Raw genomic sequence first — 13,167 nt, 5'->3', positions numbered from 1 at the left:
GAGACTATGAAAAAGGGCAAATCGACCAAAAAATGGCTTCAAAGAAACACAAAGCAACCACAAAGAGACGCAACATGACTACAAAGACACACAAAACAACTACAAAGAGACACAATAGGACTACAAAGAGACACAAATCAACTACAAAGACACGCAAAACAACTACAAGAGACGCATCATGACTACAAAGAGACACAACATGACTACAAAGAGACACAAAACAACTACAAAGACACACAAAACAACTACAAAGAGACACAACATGACTACAAAGACACACAAAACAACTATAAAGACACACAAAACAACTACAAAGAGACACAACATGACTACAAAGAGACACAAAACAACTAAAAAGACACAAAGCAGTCACAACAAGAGGCTAAACAACTATAAAGTCTTTGTGTTGCTTATATGTAATAGAGCTGGTGGAGCTTTCACTTCGCTGTGCCCAGGGAACCTTTAATGTATGCAGATGTGTCAGCAACTATGAGACTGCATCACTAGTGACCAGAAATATTCTAAATACATGCACTATACTTTAGTAAATAACCCAAACAACACAAATGCTATAAAAGTATATTTATTACAGCATAATCTCAACAAATAAGTATTGTATAAATGTAATTAAAACACCATATTCACATTACATTTCATTTTTAACCTTGAATAACTTCTGAATGTCTATATGGACCGTCACAAAGCTGCTCAGAGCTTCCAGTACACAGTCACCTCTAGCTGTAGCTTGAAGCAGGGCGAAGATGCATAAATACACATGTTGAGTTATTGAGTCACATGCTGCACGATCAGCTGATATGAGCACTCTAATACAGCAGCAATGGAAATATTTTGTCTGTACATTTATATATATATATATAGGTTAAATTATATCGATTTTAAAAAGCTTCAGTGTGTACAAACACCATGTCTGGTTTCTCAGCACACATTCACTGTTGAAAGAGGACACATTTGCTCATTAGTTTGATTTATAAAATTCAGAATAAGGTTTCCATCATAGTCATGATGTACTGAGAGCCAGCAAAAATGGATTCATCTTGTGCTAGTATCAGCAGTATATCTCACTACAGGATGCTTTTAAAACGTTTTGAAGATTTCTTACATTGAATTGTAACCTGCAGGTTTTTCATACGCATGTCTGACTTGTTAAAGTGCAGTACATTTTGTAGATAGCTATTTAATGATGTGCTGACATCTCAAGATTAGTCACAAGTGACTACTGAGCACTTGCAGCTACTTCTAGCCAGAGACGTTCCGACTCTGAAGTTAATCATAAAATATTAGGAACACATTTCTCTTCGTGTGTTGCAACCCACATAAGTCTTATCCTGAGCTCCTTCCTTACCCTGCATCTCTCCTGCACAAATAATGTTGGTTAAACACATTAGAGATCCTGAATTTGACATGGATTATGTTCAATGGAAACAACTAATACATCTGAACATTTCTATGACACGGTTAAAGAAATGTAATCCCCCAATAAAAACATTCACTTCTTGAAAACGTCCAAGCTGAATAGGATTCCTTCCTAAAGCTTTTAAATGGGTCAAGTTTAGGAAATGTTTTCTGCGAGCAGTTCTCAGATGTCATTTCCAGACTCATTTCCAGCTGCCACACGAACATCTTTGAAACATGACCACTCACCGATGAAGCCGAAATGTTTAGAAATAATAAATGAATACCTCATGTTACAAAATGTTCACGTGTTTTGTGATATTTTCTTAGAAAAATAGAAGCTACATTATTATGAGGGACAGGTTAAGACTTTATACACAGTGGAAACGCGTACAACAGCTTGAATACTACGATAATAAAAGTACTAATAAATGACCTCTTCTGTGTGGCATGATGGGAGTCATCTGGTGTTTGTCAGTGTTCTGAGACAACAGCTGGCCTCCACATGACTTCATGCACCGATGATTTCCAGATAAAAGATTTCTGATTATTGGCTCCCCACATGACACTGGGGCCCATTCTACTCTAGTATGATGTCACCAGGCCACATGGGATTGAGGACGCTCAGTGACAGCATGCAGTTGATTTTCGGATAATCAGCGTTTGATGGTGTTCACATTGCAGATGCACAGTCGTGCACAAAAAAGAAAAGATCTTTTGGAAAATAATAGTGAGGTATTACAGCTTCAACAAGTATCAGCGCTGTTATTCATACACAAAGCACTAAGGCTGGATATAATCATAGGGTCCGCTTGTAAATGATCCGGTACATACATTTACATTTAATAAACATCGTGTATAAATGTTGAGACTTTTAGTTCTCTACACAAGCCTCAGTGTTGGAGTATGCATTTAGTATCACAGCTTGAACAGGTACAGTCCTGTCACTTCATCCTTTCTTCTTTCAGTCCGCTGTGACTTCTGTGACTTTTCTGTGACATTTTCTCCCTCCTCACTTGTCCATGATGGGACGACCTGAAGGGGAAACTTGTTTGGCATACGATACGTGTGTGTGTGTGTGTGTGTGTGTGTGTGTGTGTGTGTGTGTGTGTGTGTGTGTGTGTGTGTGTGTGCGTGTGTGTGTGTTTATGAAGAGTTTGTGTATTTCTGACTGGAGCGGGAGCTGGAGCGGTCCAGTCCGTTCTCGTGACAAGAGCCCTTCCAGCGTCCTCCCGAGCCTCGTTCATCCAGGGGAGATGTTCTGTAGCACCAGCAGCACAGGCAAGACTGCGGGTCAAGAACACACAGTTATTTGCTTCTTCTGTACTTTCTTATAATACCATTTTTAGTGCCAGTGTGTGCCCTCTCACCTGGAAGCAGTTTTTAAACTTCTGGCTGACAAAGTAGAGGGCAATAGGGTTAATGCAGGAGTTTAGGGAGGCCATGTTGATGCCGATGTAATCCATCACTAACAGGAAGCTGGCGGAGAAAAGGGCAAAGTTTACAATACAGACTACAGGAAGTCACAGAGCAGAGAACAACTCTCGTGACATTCGTGGTGTATCTTCGTCGCCTTACCTGAGAAGTTCACAGCGGTTCGGGTCATTTTGGTCATAAATAGTTTTCTTCAGAATGCGGCTGAGATGAAGGGGCAGCCAGCAGAGAGCGAAAATCAACACGAGGCAGAACACCGTCTTGGCAACTTCCCTCCGCTGCACACACACAAAGACCAGAGGTGGAGTATAACAAAGTAGATTTACTCAAGTAATGTAATTATGAAGACTTCTGAGATAGTTGTACTTTACTTGAGTCAGTTATTTTCATGCCACTTATTATTTCTACCACACTACATCTCAGAGGGAAATATTGTACTTCACTGCACTTATCTGACAGCTATAGATACTTTACAAATTAAGATTGTCTCACACTCAAACATGAGTTTGACTATAAGAGCAACTTTTTTCAATAATCGTTTCATTCATTTTTTAATCTAAAAACATTTCATGGTTCCAACTTTTAAAATGTGAAGATTTGCTGGTTTTCCTTTTAATAATTTTAATATATTATGAAAACAATAGTTTTGAGGTTTTTACTGATGATTGGACAAAATAAATGTTGTGAATGTGTCGTTCAGGGCTCTGGGTAATTGTGACAGCATTTCTCAATATTTTATTTATTTTTACAAACCAATCAATCAATTAATTAATGGAGAAAATAATCAGTAGATTAATCCATAACGAAAATATTCATTAGTTTAAGATGAGCTCCTACATTAGTGCAACAGTATAACACAGGTCACAGGTGACATTTTACTGCATTGAATGCTTTTCATTTGAATACTTTAAGTGCATTTCCCTGAAGTAACATTGTACAGTGTGGTATTAGTACTTTTACTTAGGTAAAGGATCTGCATATTTCCTCCACCACTGCAAAAGACAAATATTGATGCAACTGAGTGCCTCTGTCTTTCCGAGTCTTATGGTTACAGAGGATCTGAATGAGTCTTTTGCACGTATTTACCTGTTTCATGTGGTCGTTGAGTGCGATGCGCATGTCTTTTTTGCGACTGAGCATCTCGCAGGACATGAGTGTGTAGAAGATTCCTGTGCAGGCCAGTGGGAAGCAGAAATAGAAGCCAAACAGCCACCAGTCCTTCGCGTCCTGGTAAAACTTAAAAAAGAGAAGAAAAAACAGTAAATAAAAAACACAAATACAGTGTTACGGAAGTTTCTTTTATTTTTTAAACCTTTTCTTTATTGTGTTTTGCAGGATCATACAACATTTGTATCAAATACAAATACAATTGCCTTTTAAAATGTGTCATCAAGGAAACAAAGCCATGTATTCTTATAAGGAAGTGAACTGCAAAGCAACCAAAACACAATGAGGATGTTCGACAGCACAAACATGTTGTGTGTCTTACAAAAGTTATTTTGCAATTACAATTACAATTATTCCGGTCATTTTATTATTCATATTCCTGGACATTTGAAACAGAAGCTGTGTATTTTCTCTAACTCTTGTCCGGGAACATTTTACTACTAACATCTTTATGTCAGTGATTTTTGGACTGAACTTCAGGACTTTAGATAAAAACAATCTTACATTTCAGTCATTCTTCTTTTTACAATAATGCAAATATGTTTCATTAGCTACAGTTTCTCTACACTATTATTTTCTTAAAACTAGATGGCCAGCAAGAAAACAATTATTAATTTGTTTAAAAAAGTATTTTAAATATATTTTAATACTATTAAAAAAGGCTAGATCCAAAAAACAAATAAAATATATATATACACAGTATATATAAATATTATATATATATATATATATAAAAATATATATTATATTTGAAATAAATGCTTCCTTTTGTTGTTATTTTTTGCCCTTGTGAAAGATCAAGTTGAAAGAATTTAAGACATTTCCTCAATTAAGTCCAAATACCAGTTCTTTTCAAAATAATCAAATATCTTTTTGCTAAAGCCATCAAGCTCAAATTACAATTCACTGATTTGAAATGGCACAAGAAAAGACGTTGAAGCAATATCTTTTATTTCCACTGTGTCCTGCAATTCCCCCAGACCCATCTGGTTTAAATACACTTTAAATACCCACATATTGAAAATGTCTGTGCAATTTGTCCCTGTGTGCAGCTTTATTTCATGTACTGTGATCACATTCAGATGATTTGCATGGAATGTATATGGATTGCATTGAATGAATAATTACTTAGCGACAGAACTTCCAAAAGATAAAAAGAAATGCTGATTAAAGAAACACTAATTGCATTGTTGCAGTTCAGATGCGGTTTGTACTTTAAAGTAACATCAGGTGCAGTTTGGGGGGGGAAAAAAGCATAAAAGAGAGCGTGCAGGATACTTTCCCCATATGTGTGTGGGAAAATAACAAAACAATCCAGCTGATTGAGTTTATTGTGTTGTTAAAATTAAGTGTCTACCTTCATAAAGCTGGTTGTCTGTTCTGGATGCAGTAGACACACACGCAGCTTATTGCCTCTGTACGGCATCTCCAGCATGTCGAATGCCAGCGCCTCAGGGACTGCGAGCACCACAGCCACCAGCCAGATCAGCGTCACCTCCACCGCTTTCCACAGAGGGATCCCCATCCCCTTCACCCTGCTCCATGACGTCACCGCGTGGTAGCTACACAAACACAAATAAACGCATACACTGCTTTCAGCGCTAGCAAGCATACATTGCTCGGACGGTGAGGTTGTGTCTCTGGCCAAATCTGGTCCCTGTCGGACGCCAAAAGCTGCAAAGTGGTTATGAGATGGACGGCCAGTTGGTGACATTGTTTCCACACTTCCCCTCTTACAAACATGGAAATATTGATCATAATATTGTTATGAAAAACGTGAATGTATGTCTTTGTTTTGTTTTTAATACAACGCCCATTTTTGACACATTTCTGTTCATCTACATCTACTGTCTCATCGTGTTAAGCCTGGGGTGTTTACAAGAGCCAAAAGTCTTTATCCGAGCCGTCTTTGATCGCATATGGGAGAAATTTGCCATCAGGGATTTCTGCCAGAGAGTCAGCTGAATGTGTCAAACATAAAACTCTCACTGAGGAGTTTGTGTGAGTAAATGTGTGAGTAAATGTGTGAGTAAATGTGTGAGTAAATGTGTGAGTAAATGTTATTATTTTTAGATTTAGTCTTTAGTTATTTTCAGTCTTTAATCTTTATTTTTGAAATTTTTTTTAACCATAATGAGAGGTCTTGATTTGACGTTCAAACAACTGTCATTCAACGCCTCGATGTTGGCTGGGTAGTGTTTGTCGTGTGTGCGTAGAGTAGAAGTGAACTCACCGGTCAACACTGAGGGCACACAGGCTGAGGACGGTGATTCCCACTGAAGCTTTCTGGATGAACGGCATCAACTTACAGACGTACACACCGAACGGCCAATCCTCGGCTATTAGCTGCAGAGAGAAATGATGGAGGCAGACAGTGAGGAAGATTTATTTATGTGTCCCCTGTGTTCATATATGGACAGACATCTTTGAGGTTCATGTCAGGGTTTTTTTTACTTGTGTCAGTATTACAACGGCAGCAAGCCAAGATCAACAATTCCTCCCCACTGCCAGAGTCTATGTCCCAAGGGTTATTAAACTGGTTCAGCATCAGGACAATGTCTTTAGCAGCAAAGCAGTTAAATCTTGTCAGCACATTTAAGAAATCTACAGTTATGTCGCTAGCAACGCTAGGTTGTATGACCTTCAAGTTTTTAAAACCAAGCCTGTTATCAATTCAGCAGATCCTGTTCCTCATTATATTTATTTCACATTACTCTCATCATGTTTGGGTTGTCACAAATACCTAAAATGAAAATAAAACATGATTTGCCTTGATAACATGCAGCACAGCATTCCAGCTTCGTTCACTTCAAAGTGAATCCTTCGTCAGATTTGGAGGATGAAACGAGTTGTTCTGCTTGGATACTTCTCACTGGCACATGATTGTGGTTACAGTATATGTTGAACATTTGGCAGTGACTGCATTTACACCCACATTTCCAGGTAACACACACACACACACACACACACACGGGGCAACTGAGGAAAACAAAGACCAAGTTTGTCCTCAACTGTTAGCTCGCATCTGCTTTAATTGAGTTTTTTTTGTTTGAGTGGTTGTTTATAGTCCAGGTGGAAGTCTGCAGAGTCTATACTAAAAAAAACACCTAAATGTGGGGACAGACTGCAGCAATAACCTCTAAAATAAGCCAAAGCTAACCACAGGATGTGCCAAGAAAGCTGTTGCAAACAACTAACTCGTAATTGCCAAAGTGCAGCACAGGAAAATTCCTTAGGATTAAAGTCATACTAAATTAGACACAGACACAGCGATACTGTTCAATACATCGGAATCATTTGAAGTTGTGTTTGTGTGAAATTCCTTAATTGTTGAATCAAGATATATCGTCATGTGCAAAACCAGCATCATATTAATTGATAGTGAACAAACATACTGTAAGTTTCCTGGCTTGATTTAACTATAAAATGTCATCGTCAGTTCCAAAAAGTTGTTTAACTTCAAGCCTGGCATTGATCTTCAATCACATACAACAAACAGAATAAATTCCAAACAGACCGGCACAAGGGATAAATGTGGTCACCTTAAACACATTGATGGGGATGGCAATGATGATGTAGAGCAGGTCCCCCAGAGCCAGGCTGCCGATCAGGACATTGGGTCCATTCCTCATGCACTTGTTCTTATATATGATCCTGAGCAGCGTTGAGTTGCCGATGATCCCCACCACAAAGATCAGGCAGGACACGATGGTGTTCACATACTTGAAGGCGTGCTTGATCTCTGTGGGTTTTATGCACATGGGTGGGAAGGAGCTCCGCGGCCGGCCCAGCTGTGGGGGCGGAAGCGGGATAGATACGTTACTCTTGGAGAGTTCTGAAGCCTCAGGGCCGCCCTGGGTGTCGCGGACGAACCGAGAGGCTCCGGCCTCGGCGACCATCAGGAGACACAGCAGAGCGGCGACGGCCCTCATCCTCGCACTTATACAAGCAAGACACGTTCACTCACTGAAAGGCACTCAGAAGTCTGGAAATACACACGCTTAAAAGCACTCACACAAACATGCTCACACACATGCACACACAGGGCCTGGCATTCAGGGTCCAAGCTTGTCCTGCAGAGAAAGTAAGCAAATTATTTTGTTAAACACAAAAACAGTTGCATGTTCATCTTTCCATTGGGTGATACATTTTGTAAAGACGTTCATGGTCCCCAGAGGTTGAATCAACTGACTTTGGTGATCCCCTGACTTTTCCTATAGAACCACCAGCACTTCAAAGTGTACACTTTTCCTACTAAATAGAATGGCACAACATTTTGTGCGGATGTATATAGTTGCAGGAGGATGAATCCGGATGACTTTGGTAATCCCTGGAGGGACTTTTGGATGGATTGCCATGATATTTGGTCCACACATTCAAGGTCCCTCCTTCAGGATGATTTGTAACTTTTCAGATTGTGCCATCATCAGGTCAACATTTTAATTTGGTCCACACTTTGGTTTATGACCAATTACCTGCACATCCGATCATCCTCAGCTGTACTTTAGTTTAGTGCTAATTAATAAATGTTACCATGCTAACACTAAACTAAGTTGTAAAAGCATATAGCTCAGAGCACTACAAAATCACAAGCAGCTAACATGGAGTAAACCCTTTTGTTTTATTGAACTGGTGTTAATACCAGGGTTTATAATAAACTGGGGGGATTACAAGTGAACAAACAGTTTTATGTTTGGTGATAAACAAAAGCATCAACAAACCAGGGAGTTGCACTGACTCGAGCCTGATCCCACTCTTTGTCGAGCAACTGAATGCTCAATGTGGATACACGGCTTAGGTATCGATAACTTAGATAAACAAAGTTATTTCAAACAGGTTAAGCTTGATCCTTGCTCATGAGGAAATTGGTTCAGAATCAACGACTGGATTTATTGCAATGGAAAAGTATTCTCAAATAAAGGAGAAGGGCTGAAATGAGCAGAAAGAGAGGAGAGCCATAAAACATAAAACAGACAAATGGAATAGTGAAAACTGAGGTTATAGGTTAGATGAGGAACAGCGTTTCTGTGTGTGTGTGTGTGTGTGTGTGTGTGTGTGTGTGTGTGTGTGTGTGTGTGTGTGTGTGTGTGTGTGTGTGTGTGTGTGACAGAGATACTTTTCTCACAAAGGACCCAGGGCCCCAAGCCTCTTAAGAATCATGTGTACCCCCCAGAATGCCAGAGTGCCCTGGGGTGTCTCGGAATAAATGGGCTAATTGACGATGGTGGCAATATCTGCATGCTATCAGGGCACGCACACGCACACGCACACGCACACGCACACGCACACACACACACACACACACACACACACACACACACACACACACTCACACAATCTCTCCTCCAAGTGAATATATAGACCTCTTCACACCATGGTTTGGAAAAACAAAAGGATTGAGACACATTCTTTACTTTTTAATGAGCACATCCAAGAACGTGCTTAAACTTCATGCAACCCTTACACACCAGACAAACACACACTTTCAAACACAACTGGCATTCATAGCTGCATTCAGCTAAAAAAACCCACAGAGGCTCGTTCTGTTCGTGCACACAAAGACACAAAGTCACATGGATGAACTCGCACACATATCACAAGAAATCAGTTTTGAAAATGGTTTTCTGTAAATGTCCTCTATCATCTGAATAATGCCTTTGTGTTTTATAACATGGGACCTCATTAGGCCATGTCAGAGCAGGCTTGTCTGATCTAATTGGAAAGCTGAGTCTTAATCAGGCTGATCCTCTTAATCTAATAGAGTTGACTTTCAAAATCATGTCTGACCTTTAGCTCCGTTGGCTTCACTTCTTAGAAAGAAGGAGGTGGAAAGTTGGCAACCAGCAAGGTGAAAGTGGACGGGAAATTAGTTGTCAAAAAATGTGTTTGGGTGTGGGAAGAGAGGACGGTAAGAGGAGCTGGAAAATTAGAAAAAGGTGTTTCAAAAAGTAGAAACACACAAAGAAACACAGAAATGCAGATACAGAATGGCAGAAAGTTTGAGATGAATGACAGTTTGATCTACTTTACTGTTTTGAAGGACAATAGCAGGAAAAAGGAAAGCACAGGAACGTCATAAGAGGGGACATAGTAAGAGCTGTGTTACTATGGGAGTCATGAGAGTGACCTGAAGGCAATAAAACACAGATGTGTGACGGCTGCATGAATTTGCAAAAATGGATTCTATTTATATGGGAAAATTGAGAAAATTGAGAAAAACTACATGTAATTTTGAGTTTGTGAAATGGAACGGCTTAATGTCACTATTAATATTATGTCAGTGGCGTGATCATTTGAAGAAGGTCAAAACATAATTTAGAATTTTACATGATTATAAGACTACATGGATTTCTTTTAGCTGTCTGCACCTGCACCTCAAAGTAGCGCTTGTTAAAGTACTACATTACAAGTAAAGGTTCTGCATTTAAAATAAGTAAAAGTACAGAATCATTCTGTGTACTCATTCTATCTGACATTATTAGAGTATTAAATACTAATGCATGAACGTGTAAGATAGTTTTAACTACTTTGTGAACATAGGGGTCGGGCCCCTCCAAAGGGTCACGAGATGAATCTGCGGGGTCGTGAGATTTGGGCTCTTCTCTAATCGTGAAATATTGGAAGATTTTACGTCTTGGGACTCCTTAATTTCCCCCTTTAAACGTCTCACATGATTTAATTTAAACAGTATTTTAAATTAAATGAATTGGGGAAAAGTCTCTTTTGAGAAGCTAATAACAACTTATAGACATCTGAAACAAGACAATGGACCCCAACTACACATTGTTTGTAAGGGGCCAAAATCCAAAAAAATATAGAATATTTTAAAAGCTTATTATATGTTTTGAGTTGAACTATAAAGTAGCACAAAAGACAAATACAAAAAAAGTCAAATACAAGTACCTCAAATGTGTACTCAAGTACAGCACTTGATGAAACATACTTACTTTCCACCACGGTTCAGTTGTATAAATAAACGTCACAAAGAAACAACTAAAATATGCCATGTAAACTATACTCCTGGACACTAATGCAATACACTCCTGCAGAAATGTTCTGCATGTGAAGCTCACAGTGTTTGTGGTGAAACTGAGTCACTAATTCAACTCTGTGGTCATTTTTGAGCTTGTAGCTTTTCGTGCTGTATTGACATTTCAAAGCATTTCTGAAAAACCCAATGCACATGCCTTAACGATGTTGTTTATAAAGATTGGACCAGATAACTGAGGTTCAGCTCCACTGCATGCTAAATACACAGTTGTGGCAGTTAAAGTTTATAGCCTCCTTTTCCAAAGTGTGAAATATGTTTTTTCTGCCAGTTCCCTGTTCTTAAGTGTTGTCCTTTGTAAATAATAAAGATCAATTAAAAAGCAAGAGAACTGGACATAGTCTTTGAGTTTCTAGAAAAGCGCTATACAAATCTAATGTATTATTATAGTTCATTGTTATATTTAAATATTTTATTGTGAGGGTAACAATAGGTACAGCCATCATGTCCATCCATCACACAGCATGAGGCCAATTCATCAGCTGCACAATGATGCAGCTGAATTGTGAAACTGTGTGACTTCATCAGACTGTGATGACTTGAGCTATAACAAAGTAGGCCTTCTTTTTTTTTTATCTGCGTAACTACATGAAAATGATCTTCAACACATCGGCTTTAAATGGGTTATTACACGGAATGAGTTTTAAAAATGAAATAACACTTTACAATATGGGTACAAATCATATAGTAATACACGTAATAAGTAATGCACGACTCATCATGACTTAATGCAGGATGTATCATAGATTCCTGTTGGTCACAAATAACAAATAATAAAGTCACGAAGGCTTAATGTTGTTAGTTCACACCTAATACCTAATCAATTAAGAAACGGTCACTGTCAATGAATACATTCATTGATATTGGGCGACATTAGCTGGATTCCAGTTACTTTAAAAGTTTATTTTGGACTTATGCATTCGCTCAGCCTCTCTGCAACCAGAACAGTCATCTCATAGAAATATGAAGTTTTAAGTGCATCACTTAATTCAACAACAACACAATATATAATAACAATTAAAACAGACAAAAACTCATGTTTTATGTGACATAAAGACCATGCAGCAACATGTAAACGACCAGTTTCATAATAAAAACACTTCATATTTCTAAGAGAATGGGTTGTGTTCTGCTTTCACAAAAGCTGAGCAAACACATGATACTGAAATAAACTGTTAAGTAACTGGAATAATGTTTGAAGTAACTGTGAATTAATCCTTAATTGATGATCTGCCAAGTGTGAACAAACCACATACAGTTATAGTCACTTGATAATTTATTAATGCATTAATTCATGCATTATATCATTAGTCATGCATTAGTTAAACATCACTTACATATATTTATGCACTCTTATTATAAAGTGTTACCGATTAAATCAAAAAGGTGTGTGCAAAGAAAAGGAGCGTATTTGACATAGGGCCTACAGACTTGCAATTCTGCAGTTACTGAAAATGTAAATTGTTTCACGAAGACGAAAGGATACCAGTTAATAAAGTCCCCAGCCCTATAATTTCGCTAAATAACTTAACAGACAGATTCTACACAAAACACAGACATAAATACACTTGCATACGAACTAAAGGTTTTCTCCATTGCGCCAGTACAGTTCAGAAGTCATCAACAGACTGTGCCGTCATGTGGCTACTTCAGCGCAAACTGCACAGCCAAACCACTCCTTGACCACTCACAATTTCACTCTGCATTTGATCAAATTGAGGCCATTATATATTTAAACTCACCGCGGTGTTGTGGTGTGGTCAAGACCAAAGTTTTCCGATCAATATTCCAGCAAAGTTCCTCTAATATGCCTGATGCTTATTGGATTATTACTATTCTTTCGCTGAGTTCCAGTAGAGAAAGTGTCCACTGTGCGTGAAGATCCTCCGCTTTCTGCTCCGGCTGCACTCTGACTCACCGAGGGACTGTGCGGGGATTTATAGCCACGACCCGGGAGGCTGCAGAGACAGCCAATCACAGCACAGGCACGAGCATCCTTCCTTCTCCTCTGCCAACACGCAACTAACACGCACGCATTACCCTTTGTGCAAGATTACTTTTTTTGAAAATGTGCAACGCTTCACCGGTATCACCTTTTCCTGTTC

The 13,167-nt window shown here is 38.8% G+C and overlaps 1 protein-coding gene across 2 annotated transcripts; it reads right to left on the bottom strand.

Moving 5' to 3' along the window:
- Window positions 1–567: 567 nt before the first annotated feature.
- Window positions 568–12,958, bottom strand: LOC115015090 (endothelin receptor type B-like). 2 transcript variants are annotated; one of them, XM_029442248.1, is made up of 8 exons: window positions 12,805–12,958; window positions 7,557–8,087; window positions 6,248–6,360; window positions 5,372–5,576; window positions 3,934–4,083; window positions 2,992–3,125; window positions 2,784–2,892; window positions 568–2,700 (listed from the first exon to the last, which is right to left on the bottom strand). In XM_029442248.1, the coding sequence occupies exons 2-8, from the start codon at window positions 7,944–7,946 to the stop codon at window positions 2,560–2,562; spliced, it is 1,242 nt and encodes a 413-aa protein (XP_029298108.1). In that variant the 5' UTR covers window positions 7,947–8,087; window positions 12,805–12,958; the 3' UTR covers window positions 568–2,559. The 2 variants fall into 2 exon arrangements, with proteins under 2 accessions (XP_029298108.1, XP_029298109.1); XM_029442249.1 differs by having other exon boundaries at window positions 7,557–7,805.
- Between the last annotated feature and the right edge of the window lie 209 nt (window positions 12,959–13,167).

The sequence above is a fragment of the Cottoperca gobio genome, chromosome 10 (assembly GCF_900634415.1).
Source record: "Cottoperca gobio chromosome 10, fCotGob3.1, whole genome shotgun sequence".
Taxonomy (NCBI): domain Eukaryota; kingdom Metazoa; phylum Chordata; class Actinopteri; order Perciformes; family Bovichtidae; genus Cottoperca; species Cottoperca gobio.
The sequence above is the reverse complement of the archived record's forward strand: the minus strand, read 5'-3'. Positions and strand labels throughout refer to the sequence as shown.